This window comes from Moschus berezovskii, chromosome 8 (genome assembly GCF_049115385.1).
Source record: "Moschus berezovskii isolate FMDL1 chromosome 8, NW_MosBer_1.0, whole genome shotgun sequence".
NCBI lineage: Eukaryota > Metazoa > Chordata > Mammalia > Artiodactyla > Moschidae > Moschus > Moschus berezovskii.
The window spans coordinates 49,975,743-50,001,158 of record NC_142467.1 but is presented as its reverse complement, the minus strand read 5'-3'; the positions used below and the strand labels follow the sequence as shown (position 1 = coordinate 50,001,158).

General features: G+C 53.9%; 1 protein-coding gene across 1 annotated transcript; it reads left to right on the top strand.

Moving 5' to 3' along the window:
- Positions 1-1,872: 1,872 nt before the first annotated feature.
- SLC6A7 (solute carrier family 6 member 7) lies at positions 1,873-22,614 on the top strand. Its single transcript, XM_055430232.2, has 14 exons — positions 1,873-2,154; positions 7,065-7,248; positions 8,870-9,001; positions 9,122-9,356; positions 11,063-11,201; positions 12,547-12,681; positions 13,576-13,679; positions 13,802-13,926; positions 14,630-14,742; positions 15,058-15,189; positions 15,676-15,775; positions 15,967-16,067; positions 16,644-16,811; positions 20,761-22,614. Exons 1-14 carry the CDS (start codon positions 2,122-2,124, stop codon positions 20,968-20,970), a joined length of 1,911 nt encoding a protein of 636 aa, XP_055286207.1. The 5' UTR covers positions 1,873-2,121; the 3' UTR covers positions 20,971-22,614.
- The last annotated feature ends 2,802 nt before the right edge of the window (positions 22,615-25,416 follow it).

Here is a 25,416-nt window from a genome sequence, read left to right as displayed (position 1 = left end):
TTTGAATTGTGGTGCTGGAGAAGACTCTTGAGAGTCCTTTGGACAACAAGGAGATCAAACCAGTCAATCCTAAAGGAAATCAACCCTGAATATTCATTAGAAGGACTGATGCAGAAGATGAAACTCCAATACTCTGTCCATGAGCCGACTCACTAGAAAAGACCCTGATGCTGGGAAAGATTGAGGGCAGGAGGAGAAGGGGGCGATGGAGGACGAGATGGCAGGATGGCATCACCGACTCAATGGACATGAAAACTCCAGGAGATAGTGAAGGAGAGGGAAGACTGTCCCTGGTGTGCTGCAGTCCATGGGGTCGCAGAGTCACGATTTAGCAACTGAATAACAACAAGTGGGGACTGGGGAGGAGAGGTAGACCTGGGAGCCCGCCAGGTCCTTTATCCAGTCCTGTGCTGTGCTTTAAACTCTTCCTGTCTTCCACTGCAGGGAGAGCAGAGGCAGCAGACACTTAATCTCATTCTCCCCAAAGACCTCCCCATGTTGGCTGCCAGTAGGGCAATGCCATGAGTGTCTGAACTGGGACACTTTTAAGAGTGAAAGGAGCATGATTTCTAATGTATATGCTGGACCTGCTACCAAATATGGGTTCAGTTCCACAAACCAATGCATATAATCGTGCTTGCTCAGTCATTTCCGACTCTTTGTGACCTCATGGACGATAGCCCACCAGGCCCCTCTGTCCATGGAATTTTCCAGGCAACAATACTGCAGTTGGCTGCCATTTCCTACTCCAGGGGATCTTCCCAACCCAGGGATAGAACCCAAGTCTCTTGCATCTCCTGCATTAGCAGGCAGATTCTTTATCACTGTCCCAAACTGGGAAGCCCTAGCTGATAATTTCCCATCCTACCTGTGGGCTCACCGGACCCTCACAACACTCTGAGAAGTCAGCCAAATCCAAATTGGCTGATGGCCCACTTTACAGATAGCAAACTAGAACATTTTCAAGGTCATACTTCTGGGGAACAGGAACCCACGTATTTATGATCTAAGTCGCTAACTATCATCACCGTACAGTGGCGTGTGCCCTATTCTTTCCCCTCACCCCAAAGTTCTGATTTCACTTTCGTCCCAAGGAAAGAGGGATGTTCAGGACCACTACTAGTCTAGAAGGTCCATGAGGCCTGACTCTCACTAAGGTCCCTCACTAGCTCTGTGAACTTGCGTAACTCAACCTCTCTGCGCTTAGTTTCCCCTTCTGTTAAATAAGGACAATAACCTCTTCTCCAGGTTCCTGTGTTGAGAAAATACTGGCACCTAACCCAGGATCTGGCACACTTTAGGGGCTCAATAAATATTGGTAGGTGAGGTGATTGAATAAATACCTGACTATTGGCTCTTCATTGGTTGGCAAGAGTGGACAACCCATTCTGGTCCATAAATGTTTACTGAGCCCCTACAATGTGCCGGGCCCTATGGTGAATGTTTTCTACGCACCAACTTCTTGGATTCCTCACATCCTTGTCAGGAAGGTGTTTGTTGTTCCCACTTTGCAGGTAAAGAAGCGACAGCACAGAGAGTTTAAGTAACGTGGACAGGGCCACGCAGAAACAAGGAGGCACAGGGATGCTGGAAGCTAAGATCAGGCTGTTGTGTTCATGTGCATGGCCTGGCTTCCTCGTTGCCCAGCGAGGGAGAGGGAGGCCCAGAGAGGGCAGAGTGCTTGCCCAAGGTCACGCAGGGGGCGACAGCTGAGGCCTCAACACCGAGGGCTTCCTTCCTAGACGCCCCTCCTCACGCGCTCGGGGCCCCTCCAATCCGCAGCTCTGCCTGCGGGGGTGCGCATCCCTTCCCCCCGTCTCCCCCCTCCTCCGCCGTCCATCAGTCAGCCCATCAGTCTGGGAGTCTACACCTGCTCAGCGGTGCACCCCTCCCCAGCCTCGGGCGCTGCGCAGGGAGAGGCAGGGCGTTTGCAGCGCCCAGCCCGCGCCCCACGCCCGCCGCAGACGGCAGCGCCTGCGCCCGCGGCCCCCCAGCCGGTGTGCGGGAGTCGCGGAGGCCAAGGCGCGGCAGCCGGCCAGCGGCACGATCTCTTGCTCCCTCGCCCGCTCTCTGCGCTCAGGAAAAGCCAAGCCGGGAAGCCCTAGAGACCTGCCTTCCAAGATGAAAAAGCTTCAGGGAGCTCACCTCCGCAAGGTAGGGCACGAAGGCAGGGGCGCACCTGAGGGAGGGGTGCAGAAGCCCGCCCCTTCTCGAGCCCCCTGGGAGGGTTGGCGAGGACACCTACACTTGGCTCAGGGCTCTGGGGGAGGCCGGCTGAGCTGGATTGCAGGGAGGGGCGGGGTCACGGTCTGCGCGGGGTGCGGGGCTGGCCTTCCCCATCTGGGGGTCCGGATGTAGTGTGACGGCGGAAGTGGGGGAGGGGAGGCGGGGAGAGGCCAGGGTTCATTGGGCCAAGTTCTGCGAACAGGTGTCTGCAGCCACAGGAGGCGGGAGTAGCGGTGCTGGGGCTAGGCACTCGCCCCTCCCTAGTACCTGCATCCCTTTCCCCCTGGAGCTAATTAAGGGAGTGGGGGTGCTGGAATAGCTGAGAGAGCCTTGAGCTGGGTTAATGGGGGTGGGGGCTTGGACCAGGTCCTTATCTGTGCACTCTACACTGAAGCAGCCTCAGGGAGCCAGCAGGGGCACTCTGGTTTCCTGCAGGTGCTCCTGCCCTGCAGCGCCCACCACCTCCTTCCTCCCCACCGGGCTTCATTCTCCTGGCAGCTTAGCTTCCCTGCTAAGACCCCAGGCTGCCCCTCAGCAGGACACAAGGGAGGCAAAGGCAAGGAGGGAAGAAATGCAAGACCCCACAGCTCAGGAGGTGGGGTGGAAGCTGGCATGAGAGAGGAGGCCAAGTCTCTGTATTCCTGGGCCCAGACCTCAGCCCCTCCCCACCTTGTCCTTGGGGTTGGACCTCCCAGCCAAGTTGCAAGTGCATGAGAAGGGAGAGTCTTGGGGGAAGTTTCTGGCTTTGGGCTTAAAAGTACCAGTATTAACCAAGGAGTCCAAACTCCTGGGTAGTGTTTCTGCAAATGCCACTTACCTGATGACTTTGGGCAAGTATGTTCTCTAACCTGGACCATCGCTGGTCTGTCCCCAGTGAGGGGCACCAAAGCAGCCCCCCCCCAGTCCTGGGGTGGGGGGATACCATGAACTCACAGCAGCTGGTGTTGTTGACTGTCCCCTCTCCCACAAGCCACACCCTCACCCCCAACATGCACTCATTCAAGCTCTCTGCCCTTGGGCAGCTGAGTGTGGAACTTCTGTGATAAATGGGTTCATTTACTGACATGAGTGACTTGTTAGGGTCATTTGTGGGTCTTTCGGGTCTTGAGTCCAGCGGCTGTTCTTTTCCATCCTACTCTCTCCTCCTTCCTCTCCCTCCTCACAGGAGCCCCCGCCCCTCACTGGCACAAGGCCACTCTTTATGTAAATACCCATGTTGTGTGAAACCTTATCTCAAGTAATTCTCCAACAGTTCTGGAAGCTGGGTCTTACCCCCCATTTATAGACAAGGAAACTGAGGCACAAAGGCGTGCAACTTACTGCTTTCCTGAAGGTTAAACTGAGCAACATAAAACCAACAGGGCAGGGGTGGAGACCTTGGCCTCAGGGTCCCCTCTCTTGGTCTTTAAGAGAAAGGGGCAGGGAGCGAGGAAGTAACAAGTGTGGCAGAAGGAATGGTGTTGTTCAGAGAGGAACATACAACTGAGAGTCAGGGGTCTGGGTCCTGGCTTTGCTCTGCCCTTAACTTACCGTTTGACCTTGAGCTCACCCCTTCTCCTCTGAAACTCATTTATTTCCTCGTCTGCACAATGCTGAAGTCAGACTCCAGATTCCTATTGTCTCTCTCATCCTGAAGAAGGTACGAGAGCCTTGGCTTGGGAAATCCTACCTCTCCCAGACCTGCTGCTGCTGGTGACTACATTTGCTGGTCCCTAAAAGAGGGGTGCGGATCTGGCAAGCTCAGATTTGTGTTCTTCCGTGACTCTGGGTGGGGAGCGGGGGGATCAGGGTTGGGAGCCTCACATTCAGGCAGAAGTGTGAAGCTACTCATTAAGCTTCCAGCCTGCCCCATTGATTTGGTTGCTTTCCTGTCTCTCAGTTAGTTCCATCCTCGCTGTGCCAGCCCCCTGGGATCTACCCCATGGTTGGGATGGAGGCACCACATGGGTTTTGGATTGGCTCAGCTTTGGAGGACCCCATTCTCTGTCCCTGGAGCAGAAGCAGGTTTCCCTCTGATTGGAGGAGGAGCTGACAGCATCCTGCTCTTGAAACTCTTGTCACCATGGAAACAGAGAGCCAGGACCGCTCTGTGAACACAGAAAGGGCAGCAGCTTCTCAGGAGGGATCAGAGGAACCTCATTATCAGGCCCTCCTGCCAGCTGGCCTGAATGGGACTGGGGAGTCACAGGGTGTCATGCCTGCCTCCCCATCCAATACCAGGGACCAGTGTCAATGGCTGCTACCCTATCCCTCTTAGAGTTGACCTGGGAGGGACTGGCTCCAGAGAGCTGAAACCCATTCAGCTGGAGAGGGAAAGGGGAATCAGAGGGAAGAGGAGGGTTTCATACAGGTCTGGGAGCTGCTGCTACCCTCAACCCAACATGTTTGAGATCACAGCTAAGAAATTACCAGCAACATACTGGTTTCAACCCTTGGAGCCCCATTACTTGAAAAGCAGCTTTTTCATGCTCTTCCTCATTGTCACCATCACCCATAATCATGCTAGGCTGCCCCCATCACCACTGCGTCTGTGGCCGATAGCCAGCCTCAGGCAGGATCACCGCCACGGCTCTCGTTATCGCCGAGGGCCAGTGCTGTTACCACATTTCTGCCACCGCAGCCAGAAACCTCCAGTCCTGTGACACCTGGACCCTCCTTTCACCATCTTCATCCTAGCACTGCTCAGAGGACAAGTCACCAGCAAACTTTCCTCTGTCACCTGATGAGTATGTAGACACCTCCTTGGGCTGGTGCCAGGAAGGGCAATTTTAGGAGATAAAACAAATCCAGTAGTAGCTGTTTGCTGAATCCCTATGTTTGGACCTGATCTGATTCGTGACCACTGCAGTGAAGTCTCCTTGGTGAATCTTGCCTCATAGACCATATCAGAGCCAGAAGACTACTAACTAAAGATTATCTAGACCTGCATTTCTGTCAAGTATATCCCGGCATGCTAGCTCCTTGAAACCCTTTTCTTAAGTAGAATTGGAGGATACTTGTCTGTTCTAGTCCCTACTTGGAGAGTCACAGTGCATAGTGGCCCATTAAAGGATATGGCAATTCCTGCAACAAAGAAACCTGTTTTACCTTGTGATAACCCAGCTTTTCCCAAACTTTTTGATTAAAAAATCCCTTGTTCCCTCAAACATCTACAAACATTTCAAGTGATTTGTTTTGTTTTTGGAAATCTCCTCAGTGTCCATATGGGGAAATTAAGGCTCAGAAGAGTCTTTCCTAAGGTTGCATAGTGAATTGGCACGGACCTGGGCTGAGAATCGTCACCTCCTGACATCCAGTCTAGTGAAATCATTGTTTCCCATGGTTGTTCCTCAGCAGGAAGCAGGAGGTCCTTTTTCCTCTCTGAAAACCATGACACTATTTGATAACCTGCCTTCTTTGCAGCTCTGTTCTCCTCTACATGGGACATGGCTTTCAGAGTCAAGCAGAAAAGGTCTAACTGCCCCTTTTCTCCTGCCCCGTTCTCAGAGGCACTTCTGGGAACTGCTGTGTGAATATTAGATAGTCATCCTGTGGACTTTGGGCTTCCTTCCGGGTCCAAAGCCCAGACAACTCACGGACACGCTACCTCACATCCCTTGGGCCAGGATTCTAAGCACCCTGAGGAGGGCCTCCATCTCCCAGCCCCAGTGAACTTCTCCAACCTCCTCAAATTATAGGAGGGGATCTGAGGGACAGCTGGTTCCCATTCCCCTCTCTGCAAGCATCTCTCCTCCAGAGACAGGAAGGTCACAACTTCCTTAGACAGACTGGGGCTTCAGTAGCCTCTTCCTGCTTCGGAACCAAAATTCACCATCCTCAGCAGGCCTCTTTGAGCCACGCAGCATCAATCTAAACTCAGGGGAGCCCACATTGCCTCCATGCCCCATCCTTTCTATGCTAAGGGCCCCCGCTTCTTCCTCTTGTCCTCCTATAACTGCTTTTCCTGAGCATGCTCCAGTCCAGCCACCTGCTTTGTGCACATGCTCCAAACTGCTGGTATCGTTCTTAAAATACAGCGCTCAGAATGGAGTAGCGCAACTCCAGCACTGGGTGATTGAAGATCTGGGCTTCAGCATTAGGAAGTCCGGACTGTAGACCTAGTTCTCCCACTAGTCAGCCTTGTAAAAACTCTGGATGTGTCACTGATACCTCTTTGAGCCTCAGTTTCCCTTTGATGAATACTTAGCTCTCAGAGATTCCCAGGTGTCTCAGTGGTAAAGAATCAGCCTGCCAATGCAGGAGACACAGGTTCAATCCCTGGGTGGGGAAGATCCCCTGGAGGAAGAAATGGCAACCCACTCCAGTATTATTGCCTGGAGAATCTCCAGGGACAGAGGAGACTGGCAGGCTACAGTCCATGGTGTCGCAAAGAGTTGGACACAACTAAGTACGCATGTACCTCTGTTTGTACCTAGCTCTCAGAATTGTTTTGGGAATGAAATCAGGTAATGTGAGTAAAATGTTTTGTACAGTGAGTGCATGATAATTGCTCACGCATGGTAACTGTTATTAAGATCATCATCAAAATAGGACCATCACTTGATTTGAGCTCTGTGTTAGCCAGACTAAGATTAAGGTAGCTTGTTTAGTGCCAGAGCCACCCTACTACTCTTAAAAGTTTGTAGTCACCCGAAATCTTGAGGAGCTCCTGCCTGCTAACCTGTCAGCCCAGGTTAACAGTGAGAGCAGTTGATTATCTGAACCAATAGAGTTCTTTGCATTTAGCCCTGCTTGAGTTCATATTCTTATTCGAGACGGCGGGGTGGGGCTGGGGGGGTGGTTCCAGTTCAATTTGGCCTAACCTTTCTGTCTCACCCCTTGGTGTCTCTTACTGGCAGCCTGTCACCCCAGACCTGCTGATGACCCCCAGTGACCAGGGCGATGTAGACCTGGACGTGGACTTTGCCGCAGACCGGGGGAACTGGACAGGCAAGCTGGACTTCCTGCTGTCCTGCATCGGCTACTGTGTCGGCCTGGGGAACGTCTGGCGTTTTCCCTATCGAGCCTATACCAATGGAGGAGGTATGAGCCTGATGCCTACATGAGGGGTGTCAAGGCCAGTGGACCAAGGCTCAGGGTGGAGTGAGGTTTTAAGTGACCTTGGCCATGGTCGCCTACGTGACCCTGGGCTGAATTAGTTGAAAGCGGTGACCTGAACTGGAAGGAGGAGCTCACCCTGCCTCGTCCCTTTTCTTCCCCCAGTCCCTTCCTTCGTCTCTCATCCCCAGCATGGGTACTCACTTAATTCTCTCCCTAAGCCTTGGCACTTCCTGGGCCCTGAGTGATGAGCAGAGGGGGCTGCCTCTGCTTTGTGATAAACGGCTGTATCTGCCTGTCAGTGGTTACTGCACTCTCAGTATTCTCCCCATCCCTTCCTCTCCCACCTCCCCTCCCTTGGAACCTCACTCCATCAATCAGTTACTCCTGGGTTCTTAAATCTTCAATCTAGCTTTGCCTCTTGGTTCCTTCCTTTCAAGCTGCAAATACAACATCTTTTCCATTTTAAATTCTCTGTCCCTGCTTCATCAAGTGGCTATTCTAAGTCTCACCACCAATAGCTGGGGTTGAGCACTCACCATCTGCCAGGCCCCAGGCTTACCTCACTTAAGCCTGATGACAACCACCTGGGTGGGCACTGTGGTCTTGATGAGGCAGCTGTGCTTGGAGAAGCCAGGTCCCTTGCCCAAGGTCACACGGTGGCGACCCAACATTCCACCCCAGGGTTATCATCTCTGGAGCCAATCTGTTCCTGCCGGCACTCCATGTCTCCTCCCATCTCTATCAAACTCCTTAAAGGAGCACATATTGGCAGAGCAACAGAAATGCAAGTAAAACTAGATGAAGCGAGGACAAGATGAATTAGGACGACGGGAAAGAATGGGATGAGTGCTAGCCTCTGAAGCTCCAGGAACCCAGGGATGTCCACAGTGGTCTCTGCCCTCCCTCTCCCTGGTTCCCGAGGCTTTTTCTCTCTGTGTGCTGACCTCATTTTTCCCTGGATCAGACTTCCTCCCTACAGGTGTGTCGGGGGTGGCCAAAGACAACTATGGAATGACTTCCTCCTCAGAACTGTTCCCTCTGAATGAATCTATATTCAATTGCAGGGAAGGTCTCTAATTGGCCTGCCTTGGGATATGTGCCCAGGAAGGGTGGGCAGGGGTTGGCTGGTGTGACTGGCAGCCCTTCCAGAGCCATATGGTGGTGGGCAGCTAGCTGCCAATATGAGAAGAAAAGGAGGAGGGATGCTGGGCACAGGCGACCACAGGTGGCAGCCACAAGCATCCGGGGTGGCACTGGGAGGAGGGGAGGAGCAGGTGGACAGAGGCCAGGTTCAAAGGTCATCGATTTCTGCACTTTATCTGGCAGGGAGTGCATTCATTCACTCACTCATTTGTTCATTCGTTCACCCAGTGTCTGCTCTGAGCCCAGTCCTGGCCTGGGCACCAGGGCTACAGAGGTAAGTAAATCCCCATACGTCCGCTTGGCCCTCAGTGATCTCCTGGCGGAAAAGAAGACAGTCCCGCAGTGCCCAGCCCCACGTGAGAAGTGAAGGTGTCTGCCAGTCATGGGAGGGGATGGGGCTAGGCTTTAAGGGGAGCTGACCTCCCATCCTAGACCTTCCCCACCCTCCTCCTCCTCACAGGCGCCTTCCTCGTGCCCTACTTCCTCATGCTGGCCATCTGCGGCATCCCGCTCTTCTTCCTCGAGCTCTCTCTGGGCCAGTTCTCCAGTCTGGGACCCCTGGCTGTCTGGAAAATCAGCCCGCTCTTCAAAGGTGAGGCCTTGGAGGGGCAGGGAGGTTGCCCCCTACTCTCTGCCCTCGAGGCAGAGAGGGAGGTGAAATCTAGAGAGGGGGTGGCTTCCTTGGCCTGAAGGCCGCCCCTCCCCCACCCAGGTGCCGGTGCGGCCATGCTGCTCATCGTGGGCCTAGTGGCCATCTACTACAACATGATTATCGCCTACGTCCTCTTCTACCTCTTCGCCTCCCTCACCAGCAACCTGCCCTGGGAACACTGTGGCAACTGGTGGAACACGGACCTCTGCCTCGAGCACAGAGGCTCCAAGGACGGCAACGGGGCCCTGCCCCTCAACCTCACCAGCACTGTCAGCCCCAGCGAGGAGTACTGGAGGTCAGGCCCCTGCTGGCCCAGCAGCAGTCAGGGAGGGACAGAGGGCAGGACTGTGCCCGTGCTCCTATGGGGCTCTACATGCACCTCAGAGGTTGAGTTCAGGTGCTGTGTTGGATGGACTCTGAGTTCTAATCCCAGTTCTTCACCTGACCAGCTGTGTGGCTTTGAACAATTTATTTGGTTTGTGATGCTTTATCTCTGAATCAGGTGTGACAGTATCTGAAGGCTACTGTGAGGATTAAAGGAAAGAAGGCATATAGATTGTGCTGCTCAGCCTGGTGCATAGTGAGTGCTCAATAAATGCTAGCTGACAGTAATGATGCTGATGATAACAGTCACTGTCAACATCTGGAGCCTCAGTTTCCTCCTCTGTACAAGGGGTGGTAAGAGTCCCTGCTTCATAGGATGCTATCAGTCAGTCACTTGTTTATTTATTCAACCTGTGTTTATTGAGGTTAATAAACCTTAATATATATTAGTTTTATATATAACTATATATAACCTCAAACTGTATCAGTAGGCAAAACACTTAGCAGAGACCATGGTCACAGAGGACCATCTCGGGTTAGTCTAACAGGAGAGAGGAGACTCTAGGAGAGTAAAGGGTTGCTTGAGAATGACACAGGTAACTCAGAACCAGCCACATCACGAGCCCCTGTGCGTGGTGGGGGTCAGAAGGGCATCACTGCCCATTGGCCTGTCCCTAAGTCCCATTTTATAGCTGAGAAAACAAGGCCTGGAGGCTTGCTCAGTACTTACTGGCAGAGGCAGTACTAGAATGGAAGCCTCCTGATGCTTGATCCTGTTCTGGAACATTCCAGAGTAGCTTTGTTCCTAGGTAGGGACCATTGACTGACCAGAGGACACATACCAGATAACCATAACCCTTTGCCTGCAAAAGGCTACTGTTAGGAGTTTTCTCCCAAATGAGCCCTATGTTTTTAAATGGTTTAGCCTCCAACCTGCATTTATTACATAGTTAATTCATTTGTCCATTTGAAATGAGTCTAAACTGTCTGCACCTGCTGAGGAATACGTCTGACCAGTGGGGAAGGAAAGGCTTGGGTCTGCAACTAAAAGCCAAAGAACATGACATGGTCACTGGCAGCTGCCTAGGGTCTCCATGGCAACGCCATGGCCTGCTACATCACTTGGGGAGCAGGCAGGAAGCAGATGGCATTGTCACAGGGCTTCACTGAAGGGGGTTGAGTGAGTGGAGGGACTTCACAGAGGTGAGGGGATCTACATGGAAATGTGAGGCATCAGGGACTAGCAAGAGGGACAGTCATACCACCCCTGAGGCAAGGAGGCAGTGTTATCAGAATCAGGGGAGAAAGCCTCAGGGGAAGGGCTACCTAACCAGAGCTGTGCTGTAGAAAAGGCAGTCACAGCCAGACCCTCTGATGGTGTGTGGGCATGCATGCTTACACATGTATACACGCATGTGTGCAAACACCCTAACCCATCATCCAGTCTCCTGCTGTTGCCTCCCGTTAGCCAGACCCATGTGGAAGCTGAAGAGGAAGGAGCCTGGGTGATAGTGTCTCTACAGGCCCAGCTCCTGGGTGCAGAGCTGATCAGAGGAGGATGGAGAGGAATCAAACAGAGAATAGCCAGGATAGGCTTGTGGGTTGGCCACAGCTTCACTCCACGTCTGTGGAGCATGGCAAGGGGACCAGAAGACATTTAGACCTTGTCTCCCACAGCCGCTACGTCCTCCATATCCAAGGAAGCCAGGGCATCGGAAGTCCCGGGCACATCCGCTGGAACCTCTGCCTTTGCCTGCTGCTCGCCTGGGTCATCGTGTTCCTCTGTATCCTCAAGGGTGTGAAGTCCTCGGGCAAGGTGAAACGGGGAGGCCCTGGAGGCCTGAGAGGCTGGGAAGGGTGAGGGCTTCCTGGAGGAGGCAGGGTGGACTGAGCCTGAGAGGATGAATGGACTTCAACTGGGAAGAGGGGAGGGGAGAAGACACTGAGACTGGGGAAGGGGGAGGCACTGCCTGAAGAAAGATGTGCAGATGGGGATGGATGGTGGCTAAGCTGGTTCACTAGACTAGAAACATGCCAAGGGCAGGACCTGTCTGTTATTCAAGCTTGTATCCTAATCTAGTGCTTGACACTTTAGAGAAGCTCACCTAGTGTTTGTTGAATGCCTGGAGGGTGGGCATGAGTCACAGCTCTTTGAAATGTAAGGACTAGAAGCCAGTTATCACACTCAGTTGGAAAGTCCAGGGGGTCTGCTTCTGGTACAGCTGGATCTAGGGGTTCAGATCAGGAATGTTGTTCTCTTGGTCTCTCAGCAATGCTTTCCTCCAGATTGACTTCTCAGGCTTCATTCTTCATGAGCTTGCCCCTAGCAACTCCAGGCAGACATCTTTCCTACTTAGTGTTCTCCCTTGCCCTAGGTTTCAAAAATCCTAGAATTGAGTCTCACTGGATAGATGGATCTTAGACTCATCTCTGGACAAGTCACGCTGGGCAGAAGGGTGGAGTGCTCTACTTGGCTGGGGCTGGAGCTGGAAATTGAATCAGCCCCAGGTGGAAAAGTCAGGCAACTGTTTTGTGAAAAAGACCAGCTAGAAGCTGGGAAGACAAAGCCCACGGTAACTTATGGAGGGTAGGAAGGGCCATAGAGCTGTTTCAGGAGCTGGAAACCTTCTGAGTGGTTTACTCAATCATTTATAAATTAGAACTTATCTCTCTGCAAAGTGCTGAGAGATGTTGTCCATGAGGAAAAGAACCATTAAAAGAAAGGTTAGAAAGCATGGAGACCATTAGAAAGCCAGGAGAGGTCATCATGGTGCAAGCCAAGGCAGTGAGGGGCTTGGGACTTGATGGTGTTTGCTGAGGGTGAAGCTGGAGGTTTGGGAACAGGTGGAGACAGGACAGAGGAGAGTTTGGGCATGTCCAGTGTCTGATGACCATGCAGGCTGGGTTTGTGGGGGGGGAGGGGAGGGGTGGGGGGCCTGGACCAGGGCCCAGGGCTGGAGAGAGTGGATGGGTGGGAATAGCCCTGGGAAGCTGTGATGTGTGGTGGGAGTGAGGGAAGGAAAGAGAGCATCACAGATGGTGGCTGTTTCCAACTTGGGCTACCTGAAGGTTGGGGAGGTGAGTCAGTAAGACGAGGGTTTCTGAGAGGAGGAGGAAAGAAAGACGGTCACCCCCTTCTGTCCCCATTTGCTGTCTCTCAGGTGGTGTATTTCACGGCCACGTTCCCCTACCTCATCCTGCTCATGCTGCTGGTCCGCGGAGTCACCCTCCCTGGGGCCTGGAAGGGCATCCAGTTCTATCTCACCCCTCAGTTCCACCACCTGCTATCTTCCAAGGTGAGACCCTCAAGGCCAGCATGTAAAGGGAGAGGTCAGGCTAGGGAGTGGAAAGAAGACTCCCTTGGGAAAGGGAGTGGGGGGAGGATCTTCCATATGGTGAATCCCCTGTACCAGACACTGCACTTGGCACTGTGTGTCTTTTTCCTTTATTATTATACACGATCCTATGCAGTAGACATTATTCTCCCATTTTACCGATGAAGAAACTGAGGCCCAAAAGCATTAGCAGATCACACAGCGAGGAAGCAGCAGAGTTGGGATTTCCACCCAGACCTGACTCTAAAACCTAAGGAGGGTATTAGTAATAATAATAGAAACAATGGTCCTGACAGCTAGCATTCTTATTTGTTGGTGGATGACTACGCCTGCCCCTACTCTAGCACTGTGCGTAATGCAGTCATGTGATCCTTACCACCAGCCTATGAGGCAGGTACCGTTTCTATCCCCTCAGTACAGACGGGGGACCTGAGGCCCAGAGAGGTAATTGGCCTGGACAGTCTATACACCTCAAAAGTGGGGGAACTGGGATTCAAATCCAGGTTCCTCCAACTCTAGAGAGGCAGTAAAAGGGTTACAGGGGCTGATTCTCGGTACACATCGACTAAAAATTTATACAAGGCACTGCTTTCTTCAGAACTGGACCAAGGTTAGAGAGCATCTTCTAGGTCCTAAATGGGGAAACTGAGGCTCAGAGGAAGGAAGGAACTTGACCAAGTCCTGCAGTGTTAGAGCAGGCCTTGCTCCCAGGCGCTGTCATTCGTTAGCCAGACCCTTCACCACAGCATCCCTGGGCCTGTCAACTGGCTCTCGCCCTACCTCCTTCCCTCCCTGGGAACCACAGTGTGCCAACCTCTCCTCTCTGCCCTCCCTCTGCATCCTTCCCTGCCACAGGTGTGGATCGAAGCTGCTCTTCAGATCTTCTACTCCTTGGGTGTGGGCTTCGGGGGGCTCCTCACCTTTGCCTCCTACAACACATTTCACCAGAATATCTATAGGTCAGTGCTGCCTCCCAGACTCTGGCGGCTGGAGTGGGTAGGAGATTGGCTGGCTGGGGAGGGTCTTGTGGGTGAGGACAGGGGCCACTCACCCCGGCCTTTGCCTGGACTTCTCCTGGCAGAGACACCTTCATCGTCACCCTGGGCAACGCCATCACCAGCATCTTGGCTGGCTTTGCCATCTTCTCCGTGCTGGGCTACATGTCTCAGGAGCTGGGTGTACCTGTGGACCAAGTAGCCAAAGCAGGTGGGCAGGCTGCCTGGCCCTGGTGGGTGGAGGGTGCATCGGGCACAGCTGGGCTGGGCAAGTGAGCATATATGTGGACCAGCAAGGTTGTGGATGGGTATGATGTGTGTGTGTGTGTGTGTGTGTGTGTGTGCATAGCATGCATGCAAATGAACGTGTCTGAGCTGTTTTCTGAGTGTTCAAGTGCAAAAGATGGGTGTGCAAATGAGTATGTATCAACCTGTGTCTGGAGAGAAGTGACTTTCTGGAGGAGATTGTTGTGTTTTGTCACATCTCAGGAACTTGCCTTGCTTGTCCAGATGAGTCCCATCCTGTATGGAGATGCCTGTGTAAGTGAATTGAGGGTTTGGATGATGTTGTGAATCAGTGTCTTGCACCAATGGGAGTATCTGAGCGTGTGTGTACGTGGAACTGTTCATGAAAATGATTGTGCACGTAAGCGTGTTCAAATGAGGGTTTATATTTGGTCTTGTGTTTTCTCATGTAATCATTATTAATTCATTTTTTTATCAACCTGTGTTTATGGAGCACGGACAGTGTGCTGGCCTGTGTCTTAGGAGTTAAGAAAGTGTTGGAAGTGTGCAGTGAGTGTACATCTCTGGGTTTGGCCCAAGTGGGTGTAAGTAGTAACCATGTGTGTTTAAGTACATATGTGGGGCCCCCACATTCCCCAGGCTGCTGACCCCGTGTGCCCTTGGCCCAGGCCCTGGCCTGGCCTTTGTCGTCTACCCACAGGCCATGACCATGCTGCCTCTGTCGCCCTTCTGGTCCTTCCTGTTCTTCTTCATGCTGCTGACTCTCGGCTTGGACAGCCAGGTGAGCTGCCCATGCCAGTGGGTGTGCCTTGTGGTACGTGTCTGCGACGTGTGTGCGTCTCTCTGCATGTGTTATCTATGTGTGATGTGGGTGTCTCTGTCTGTATGTGTATCTGTGTTTGTGTGTATTTGTCCAAGTGTGAAATGTATGGCTGTGTATCTGTGTATGTCTTCACATGGTGTTTCTGTATGTATGTGTGATGTGTGCATGATATTTGTGTGTTGTGTGTGTATCTGCATCTGTGGGATGTACATCTCTGTGTGTGTTTGTATGTGTGTGGTGGGGGCAGAACTCTGAGCCCCCTTCTCCCCCCAGTTTGCCTTCTTGGAGACCATTGTTACAGCTGTTACGGACGAGTTCCCATACTACCTTCGGCCCAAGAAGGCTGTGTTCTCGGGGCTCATCTGCGTGGCCATGTACCTGATGGGGCTGGTCCTCACCACGGATGTGAGTGGCGCTGTGGGGTGGGCGGACAGCTGGTGGGCAAGGCTGGGGCAGACACCTACAGCGCTGCCTGTGACCAGGCCAAACACTCCCCAAGCTACCTGCTTCTTCCTCTGTGGGAGGAAGCTAGTCCACCCCAGACCCTCTTTCTCAAGAGGCAGCTTGGCCTATGACCCAGAGTTCTGATTTTGGAGTCTGAAAAGTCTTCAAGCCTTATTCCTGAACATGATGAGTGGCCTCAGGACAAGTGACTTCACCTCCCTGAGCCTGTTTTCCCGCTGATAAAGTGGGGTCTACATATAGGCTATAGGCTTGTGAGACTCAAATCGGATGGTGTGTATAGAGGGCTTGGCAGGCAGACAGCAGTCATATCATCTTGCTCTCCCTACTGGCCTGCCTGCTCCCAGCTCACTTCCTGCCTGGAGAAGGGGCAGCACTGGGGATCGAGGCTGGGATGAGGGCGCTCCAGAGCTGTGACTTGTGTTCCAGGGGGGCATGTACTGGCTGGTCCTTCTGGACGACTACAGTGCCAGCTTCGGGCTGATGGTGGTGGTGATCACCACGTGCCTCGCCGTCACCCGGGTGTATGGTGAGAGGGGCTGTGGGAGGCGGAGTCAGGCTCCCCACTGTGGGAGAATGGGAGTCTACCCTGGAGCCCCCCTGCGCTGGGTCCCTGGTCCCAAGGGCCAGGGTTTCCAGTGGGGGCCACTGGGGTGGGGGAGGGGCTGATGGTGCTTGTGGGGCTGTGGGTGGGGCCATTCCCCTCCTTTCCCTGTGCAGGCATCCAGAGGTTCTGCCGGGACATCCACATGATGCTGGGCTTCAAGCCGGGCTTCTACTTCAGGGCCTGCTGGCTGTTCCTGTCCCCAGCCACGCTCCTGGTAACCAGGGTGGAAGGGAGGGCTGCTGGCTGGGGGCTAAGGGGTGAGAGCAGGGCCCCTCTGGGCATTCAGTCTGGGAGGACTGCCCTGGCCCTCAGTGGACCTCCATCCGGGCTGGGGGATAGAGTGAGTACCAGGATCCCGGTCTACTCCCCTCTCCCGTGGTGTCCCCAGCTTTTGTAACTGTGCTGGGCCTGGCCCTGTGTTTGATTGGCAGAATGAGTGGGGCTTTCTTCGGCTTCAGAGCCTTAGGGCTGGGGTGCTGAGGCTGTGCTTCTTAGCCTTGGATTTGGAGCAGCTCAGGGATAGGCCATCTCAGGCTTTGGCATTGGGTCAGCTTTGGACCGAGCTCGTCTCAGGACTTGCAAAGGCTCTAAAGATGGGCCAGCTCAGGTTCCGGTGTAGCTTTGGACTGGGCTTTCTCAGAGACTGGGTGGCTCTGGGCTGGGCTCTCCCAGGCCTTGGGATGGCCCTGAGCTGAGCTATCTCAGGCTTTACAGTAGCTCAGACCTGGGCTATCCCAAGCCCTGGGGCCTACCCGAGGCCTTCTGTGATGCTGGGAGCCCCCACCTGCAGGCCCTGCTGGTGTATAGCATCGTCAAGTACCAGCCCTCAGAGTATGGCAGCTACCGCTTCCCAGCCTGGGCAGAGCTGCTGGGCATCCTGATGGGCCTGCTGTCCTGCCTCATGATCCCAGCCGGCATGCTGGTGGCCGTGCTTCGAGAGGAGGGCTCGCTCTGGGAGGTGAGTCTGCCCCACCCCTGCTTGCCCCCAGCCCCCAACCCCATGGCCCTGCTCTGCGCCCAACCTCTAGAGCAGACAATCTGCTCCAACACCTTTTTCAGGGCCTGCAGGGTGCTTTTAACTGGGAAGAGCATTTTTTCCTACCCAGCAGCCTGAGTTGTGAATCAACTCAGATCGGCTTGGGCTGTGGCAGGCTCTGAGGGCCAGAGTTCTGTTCTGTGGCCCCTCATACCATGCAGGGCCTCTGGCAGGGGAGGGGTGCAATCCAGAGACCACTAATGTTGGCCAATACCCCCCTGTCCTGGGGGAACCTGAAAGGACAAGGGGTTTACCCACCATCCCATGGTGAGTTGTGCACGGGTCCGAACTTGAACTTGGGTTGCTAGCTTTCCTATGGAACTCAGGGTCTGAAGCAACATGGAGGGACCCCAGGGATGAGCTGTCACTCTCCTCCTGTGACCAGGAGCCCTGCCTATGGCCAGGGCTTTGTGGGGAGACCCAGGAAGCATACAGAGTGCAAGCCGTTTGGCATGAGATTCTGCAGGCTCAGAAAAGATGGGAGTAGGGGCCCTCTGTGGGTCAGTGGACATGCTGGGATGCTGTATGGCTGCTGGAGACCCACCCCACTGAACGTCAAGTGCCCTTGGCACACTGAGTCCTCCACTTCTGAGGCAGTGGGCAGGGAGTCCTCTGGTGGCAAGAGGGTGTCAGAGTGAGCAGGGCTGAGTGAGCATGCTAGGGCCCAGAGACAGCCTTGGGACACACACACATACACGCCCACCATCAGAAGTATGCTGGAGCCCCCAGCATTGCTTCATGAGAGCTAACTGTTAAATATTCAGGAAGACTGTGAGCCAGCTGTTAAATCATTAATAACTTGAAATTGACAAGGGTGGGAATAATTATAACAGTGAAATTGGCTAGGAATCAGGACTCCTATGCCCCTCCACTCCTCCCCAGCCCACTAACCAGCACATTGCTGCCCCCCTGCTCATTCACCTTCACTGTTCCTTGGGTGTCCCTCATCCCGCCTTCCAGTTTCTGAAGAGAAGCTCAGAGCCCTTCCCTGGCAGAAGTGGATTGTGGTCACACAGCACAGACCACAGGGGAGTCCTGGAGTCCAGCCACTGCTCTGTCTCCAACTGCTGTGTGCCTTGAGGCAAACCCCTTCCCTCTCGGAACCACAGCAGCTCCACTTGTGCTACTAAAGGAAACTTGTCTCCATGTTGAGAGCCAGGGTGTCTGCGAAGGGAAGGAGGAAGTTTATGGTGCCCAAGCCTGGCTTTGTCTCCCTCCTGTCCTGCTGCCACCACCACCCACAGTCAGGCAGAGGGGCCAGGGCATTGGGGACTCTGTGAGTCCCACAGAGGAGTCACTGTCCAGCTCAGGATTGCCACCTTCAGAGACCAGGGCTCCCCGCACTGACAGACTAGGATAGGAGTCCTGGGGCTGCCACTTGTCAGCTTTGGGATCCTAAGCAAGTGAATGCACCTCTCTGAACCTTGCTTTCTCTGTCTTTAAAATGAGGGCAGTGTCCTTACCTGTCAGGGGACTTGCCATGATCACGAAGGTGGTTCTCCAGGGTGTGGTTCATCCATTGCACTCCAGATGTGCTGCTGCTAAGTCGCTTCAGTTGCGTCCGACTCTGTGCGACCCCATAGACGGCAGCCCACCAGGCTCCCCCGTCCCTGGGATTCTCCAGGCAAAAACACTGGAGTGGGTTGCCATTTCCTTCTCCAGTGCATGAAAGTGAAAAGTAAAAGTGAAGTCGCTCAGTCATGTCTGACTCTTAGCAACCCCATGGACTTCTGTGCACCAGGCTCCTCTGTCCATGGGATTTTCCAGGCAAGAGTACTGGAGTGGGGTGCCATTGCCTTCTCCCCAGATGTGCTAACCCCTGTGATTTCCCAAATGTAGAAAACTCGATTGCATAATTTGTGGTAGTGGGGGACTGAGTTCACGCTCTCCCTAGAAAAAAAGGGGGGGAAATGAGTATAATGATACCTGCCCATAGCGTTGCTGTGAGAAGAAAAAAAGCTCATCAACATAGTACTGTGAGACACAGAAAAGCAGGGTGTTTTTCAAGTTCAGGATGCGGTCAAGACTGCCTGGGCTCGAACACCAGAACCACCACATCCCCCCTGTGCGACCTTGGCCAAGTTAACTAATGTCTCAGAACCATTCTTTCAGATAGTGTCTGTGGGGCTGGAGGTAATAACACTACCCTCTCACAGGCATACTCTAAGGATTAAATAAGCCCATCCTCAGCACAGAGCTGGGATGCATGAGGCTCAGTTCTAAGCCAGTTCAAAACCGCCTCAAAATCAGGGGTGATGTTGCCCTTAGGGAACACTGGGTAATGTCCGGAGACTTTTTGATTGTCCTGAGAGGGTAGGGTTAGAGGAAGAAAGCGACTGGCACCTAGAAGTCAGGGATCCGGCTACACACCGTTCAGTGTGCAGAACTCCTCTCTGACCACAGTGTCAGCAGGGCTCTCAGGTCGAGAAACCTGGTCTGGACACTAGAGTGCAGCTGGAAACAAATTTCAGTCCTTAAACTTAGGGAGCTTGTATTTTAATGCAGGAGACAGACAATAAGCAAACATATGAAGGCAGTGGTAAGTGTAATACTTAAGAACAAAACCAAGCCAGAGCACAGGAATAGAGGGTGAAGGAAGTCCAGGCCAGGGTGACCAGGGGAGGCCTCTCTGGGAAGGTGATAGAGACCTGACTAAATTGCCACGGTGATTGGTGTAGATGTCTAAGGGGAGAGCATCCTAGGCAGAAGGACGGTCAGTGCAAAGGCCCTGAGGCAGGAGGGGCTAGTATGTCTAAGGCCAGCAAGGAGGTCAGTGAGACTGGATCAGAGCTGGTAGAGAGAGTATGGCAGGAGCCAACATCACAAAGATAGACAGGGGCCAAGACACGGAGGCCAGGTGAACACTTTGGATTTCATTCCAAGTGAGATGACAAGTTTTTGGCAGGTTTCTGACCAGTGGGGTAACATGCTTCCAGTAAACACATTTTAATGGACATCACTATGCTTTGAGTATGGGGCCGTGTGAGGCCCTTAGCCCAGAAGTCACATATACCATCTCCCTTGGAACCTACACCCCGTGGCTCCTCTTACTGTTGGTGTCTTTCTTCACTGAAGAGTCTGGGGCTTTTCTCCCTGGCAGGGCAGGCAGAGAGCTTGGGAATGTGGTTTGAGGAAGATGGAACCCTAGAATGTCCAGGATTAGTCATCATCTTCGTCAGCTCCCTCCTTCCATGGAAACTGGGCTGGGACAGGGAAAGATCAGACATCAGAGTAAAACAGAGGCAGAATGTCAGGGATGGCCACTCTGGGATTTCCCTGGTGGTTCAGCGGTTAAGACTCCATGCTTCCAATGCAGGGGATGTGGGTTCAAGCCCTGATCAAGGAACTAAGATCCCACATGCCACCCACTGTGACTGAAAAATTAAAAAGAGAGAGACATGGTCGTTCTGTCTCCATCCTCCTAGGGCATGGGTGTCCCACCAAAGCTCCCAGCTCTTCAAGACTCAGCATTTAGGGAAAGGGACCCAGAGTGGACTCCCAGACTGCCTACCACGTAACCACAACAACAGCCACCATTTACTGGGCCTTACTCTGTTGCCAGCACCCTGCTGAGAGCTTTATCTCAGTACCTTACTAACCATCCTTTGAAGGCATCCTGTTCCCAAGTGACAGATGCTGGAAGCAGAACTTAAATTCCATGCCCAAAGACCACCCACCCAACTTGTGAGCTGCAGGGCAGGATTCTCTCCACTCATGTGACACTCCTCTGGGGAAGTGACAGCACCCCCTCCCATTCCCCCAGTTTTTGCAAAGACTAATCCAGGTGACTTAGTGAGGGTTTTGCCAGTGCTCAGCCGCAAGAAGCACTCCACCACCCCTGGTTCTCACCCCTGTGGTTGCTTTGCTGCAGCGGCTTCAGCAGGCGAGCCGGCCGGCCATGGACTGGGGCCCATCACTGGAGGAGAACCGGACAGGCATGTACGTGGCTACACTGGCAGGGAGCCAGTCCCCCAGGCCATTGATGGTGCGCATGCGCAAGTACGGGGGCATCGCCAGCTTCGAGAATACGGCTATCGAGGTAGACCGTGAGATCGCAGAGGAGGGGGAATCCATGATGTGAGACGGGAAGAAGGCAGACATCAGGCCCTGCTGGCCCCCAAGGGGAGTGCACACCCTCTGGGGTTCTGAGAGGCCTGAGGCTGTTGGAGGCTTCCATGGTGATGCTGGTCCCCAAAGCAAGTCCTTCTTTGTGACCTCTGCCTCTGCCAAAACCTCTGTCTGCTCCCTACACACACAGAGACATTCAAAGCTGAGATGAGCCAGCTCAGCCCTTCCTTCACAGACAGACAGACTGAGGCCAACCAAGGAGGAGGGACTTACCCAAGGTCACATAGCAGAGGGGATTGGACCCCAGGCCTCCTAACCAGCTAGCTCCCTTTCTCACGTGGCAGCTGGCACCACCCTCTCATCTCTGTTCAGGACTCAGTCCCCTCTCTTTCCCTAAGGGAGCCTGCCCCATACACTTCAGTGCAGCCACAATCTTGAGCTGGGCAGGGACACTCGGGTGTCCCAAGGTTCGTGAGGCCCCATCAAAGGTTAGCAAGTCAAGTGGGAGAAAGATCCCCATGGGGTCACGGGTGCAGGCCAAATTTCCTAAAGGAGGTAGGGCCTGAGGCCCTGGAGGATGGGCAGATTTGGAGAGAGAGAGAAAAAGAGGAGGGCAGGGTGAGGAGGACCTCTGGCCAAGGCACTCACCCAGCCAAGGTGTGGAGGTTAGAATATGGCCCCCTCTTCTTCCCCTGGGGCCAGGAGGCAGTCCAGGGAGTGACCACGGGTACGTGAGCAGGGAGAATGGTGGGAGAATCAAGTGTTTTCTGGTGCGAATGAAGACTGAGGGAGTGGGGGAGTCAGGGACGTGGGTAGGCAGGGCATTTGCATGATCCTGTGCTTTAGATAGAATATACTTTTGGCTCAGTGCGCAGGGTGGAGGTGGGAAGCCTGCTGAGGACAGAGCATAGGGGCCAATGCCTAAGCTAGGGTGTTAGGGAGGTGGAGGGAAGGGAAAGGAGGAGGAACCCACAACTTCCCTCACTGGACCCCATTTCCTCCTGTGCAGGGAGCCGTGGACATGCTCAGGACTGGGGGAGGGGGTACCCGCCCTGCCCTCTAGAGGAGGCAAGGGGTCATAGTCAGGACCTAGGGCCCCTCTCCTCCCCTCTTGCCTGTCCTGGCAGCCCTCACTGTCTCCACCAGCTCCAGGCATTGCTGGGGAATTGACCTTGGCTATGGACCACCAGGCAACTAACAGACTTGGAGCTGGTTCACACACAAATGCTACCCACCCTGCTTCAGCACGCGAGTCCCTGGGCATGGACATTAGGGTAGAGGCAGAGAGCAACCGATACCCCAGGCCTATGACCTGGGGACCGGTTACCCAGAGACTTTGGCGTCTTCAATCCCCAGGCATGGGAGGAGCTGCCCTAGGGTCCCTCCTTCCCTGAAGGATGAGGGTGGGGTGGGAAAATGCCTGAGCAGGTTCCCTGCACAGGGCATCCTCTGTGGGGCAGGGCGGCCTGGAGCAGTTGTCCAGCCTCTGTGCTCTCTCTCTCTCCCAATGTCTCCCCAACTCATCTGTGTTCTGTTGGTTTATTGTTAATAAACACCAATGAAGTCATCTTCCTTACCCTGTCTCCTTGCCACTGAGAGCCACAAGGTGGGCAGCACAGAACTTTCTGGTTCTCAGTGGACAGATAAGGAAACTGAAGCTCAGTTGCCTCCTTTCCTGGCCCTCCTGGCCTGACACTGGCTTTGCGATTTGTCCAAGGCAGTGGTGGGTGGGTGGGGCTTAGGAAGGATGATAAGGAAGGTCCTTAATGACCACCTAGTCTCCCATTTTACATATGGACAAACCAAGGCCCACCACGGGGTAGAGACTTGCTCAAGGCTACCCAGTGGAGACAGGCAGAGCTGGGGACAAACCAGGGCCCACTAGTCCTCTTCTTTTCCCTGGCTGGCTGGCCTCCTTTCCTCCCCAGGTCTTTCTCAGCCTTACCTGCAGAAGCAGCTAGAGCTCCAAGAGAGGGACTGGGCGGAGCCAAGAGTTTCCCAGGCTGGAAGAATTTCCTGGTTCTACCCACCCCCATCTGGCAGGACCTTGCCAATATAAAAGGGCTCCAGGGCCTTTCAAATGCGAGGCCCAGGTGTCTGCAAAGGCTTTGATTGGGGTGGAGAGGAGGGGTTGCTGCATATTTCGGATATTAATAAATTTCCCCTAACAAAGGGTCAGAGCCCTCTCCGCCCCACCCCACTTTGGGGCTCTAGGTGGGGGACGAGATGGGTTTGCTAATTTGCAAAGGATGCAGGAATGGCTGTCACAATTCAGAAGGCTTCTTCCCACACCCTGGGGGTGGAGGTGGGCACAAGCCTTGCTCACAGAGCCTCTGGTGCCCAACCTGCTCAGAGCTGCCCTGGCCCTGGAGGAAGCACGCTCTGGACTTGATCTAGGACTGACCCTGGGCTCTAGGACTGAGCTGTAGGCCTGGGTCCTGGGAGTCAGGAATGGAGGATCCTAAGAGTTTAGGCTTTTCTTTTCCTAGATTCCAAGTCTGCATTTGGAGGATTCTAGGTTTCTACAGACCCCCACCAGCTTCAGCCTCTCCAGCCTCACTCACCTGCCCTGCTTCCTCCTGCCTCTGCTTCCCCTGCTCACTGCCTTGCCTCTGCAGTTCCTGGACTGTCCTCCCTGGCCCAGTCTTCCAATCTTTCCTGCTTTTCCCATTCCCGCTGCTCCCACAGCCTTCCCTGCCGTACCACACTTCTGCTCCCTCTGCTGCCCACACCATGTCCCCACTACTCCCATCCTGGTCCCCATATTGACTTCGTATCTCCCTGCCTTATACCAGGTGCCAGTTAGGGCCCAATTGCAGTGGGAGCTGATTGGGGATCAGGGACCCACAGCTGGAGGAAACCCTGACAGCACAGTGCTCACTTGAGAGGAGACATCGGCCCTGTCTGGAGTAGAACCCTAGCCTGGAATCCTAGAATGTCCCAGCAGGTGCCAAACCCAAGTGCCTACAGGGACTCGGGCAGGGAACCTAGGCGAGCAAAGCTGTAGGTGTGAGTGGGAGAGCAAGTGGCAGCTGACCCTCAGTGAGTGTTAGAGAGACAGGAGGGCCTGGTGCAGATTGTGGTGAGCTGGGAAAGAAGGGCTGTCTCTCTAAAGGAGCAGCTACCCCTCAGAAGTATGGGCCCGGGTTGCCAGATATTCTGGGTTTTTAAGAGAAGAGAGAAATCTGGAGTTTTACAAAATATGTCCCATTTCTAAAAATGATTCAGAAGGTATAAAGCAGCATGGCTCAATTAAGGCCTCCTGTTGGGCCCTCAATGCAGGCCAACAGCTTGGCAGACTTAGGGGCTTAGCAGTCAGAGAGGCAGGGCTTGGCTGAGAATCCCCAGTGAGAATGACCTAGAGTGCAGCCCCGCCCAGGGCGCCCCACACTTACTCAGCGCTCTGCTTCCTGACATAGTTGATCTTTGTGTCTGTGGACCCCTGACCTTGGGAGGCTGGTGGAGGGTTCTGAGAGGCAATGAATGTGCCTGGCTGGGATGTGGTGGAAGGTGGCCTGGGGCCCTCCATTGCTATTCTGGGACTCCTCAGAAAAGGTGTTTCCTTGGGCAATGCCGGGAGGCACTGAGATGGGGCCCTGGACCAAATGCAGTGACTTCCAGCCTGTGATCTGTGAGAGCAAATGGGGGTGGGGGGTGGGGCAGAGGAGAGAGAGGCTTCTAGCCACACATTAGAGCAGCCATATTCCCAAGGTCAAGTGAGGGTCAACAGATAACACTGGGGGTCACACTGGTTATCTTGGTGTTTGATCCTCAGTAGGCCCTGCCCCCTGCGTTCCCCTTCACCACCTCAGCCAAGTTCATCCCTGCATGGTTTCCTGTGTAGGTCCAGGCTTCCTGACCTAGTGCCTCCTTCATCTACCCATTGGAATCCTGCCCATCCTTTTAGGGCCCACCTCTATACACTCTTCAGCACCCAGGTATGGACTCCTGGAGTCTTCATGGGGGCTGACTCAGCCCTATATCCAGCGAGCTCTGACAGCCCAGCCCAGCCTGCACAGGGCACTCATGGTCTTTTGAGACAAACCATTTCATGGAATTATGAAGACCTTTTTTTTTTTTTTTTACACTCCTTGGACCTGAGTGCTTGGGGCAGCAGCAGGGCACCATGGGAGGGATGGTGCACTGCTCAGTCATGCAGGCACGGGAATCATTTCCAGCTCTGCCTGTCTTGGCTGTATGGCCTGGGGGACCCACACTGCCACTTCACAGCTTTGCACGATGGGTGTAGCATCAATCTGAAAGCAGTTTCTTGGTGGCTCTGGGGACAGTCAGGGAAAAGTTAAGACAGTCCCAGCCCCTCTGAATTCCACGTGACCCAGGGTTGCTGAGTCTCTGGGTCTGCGGTGGACACTGTTCTCCAGGCTCATTTTTTGCTAATAGCTCATGGAAAGTTTGGCTCCTTGAGGTCCAGACTGCTCTTTCTGGGGCCTGAGGCCTC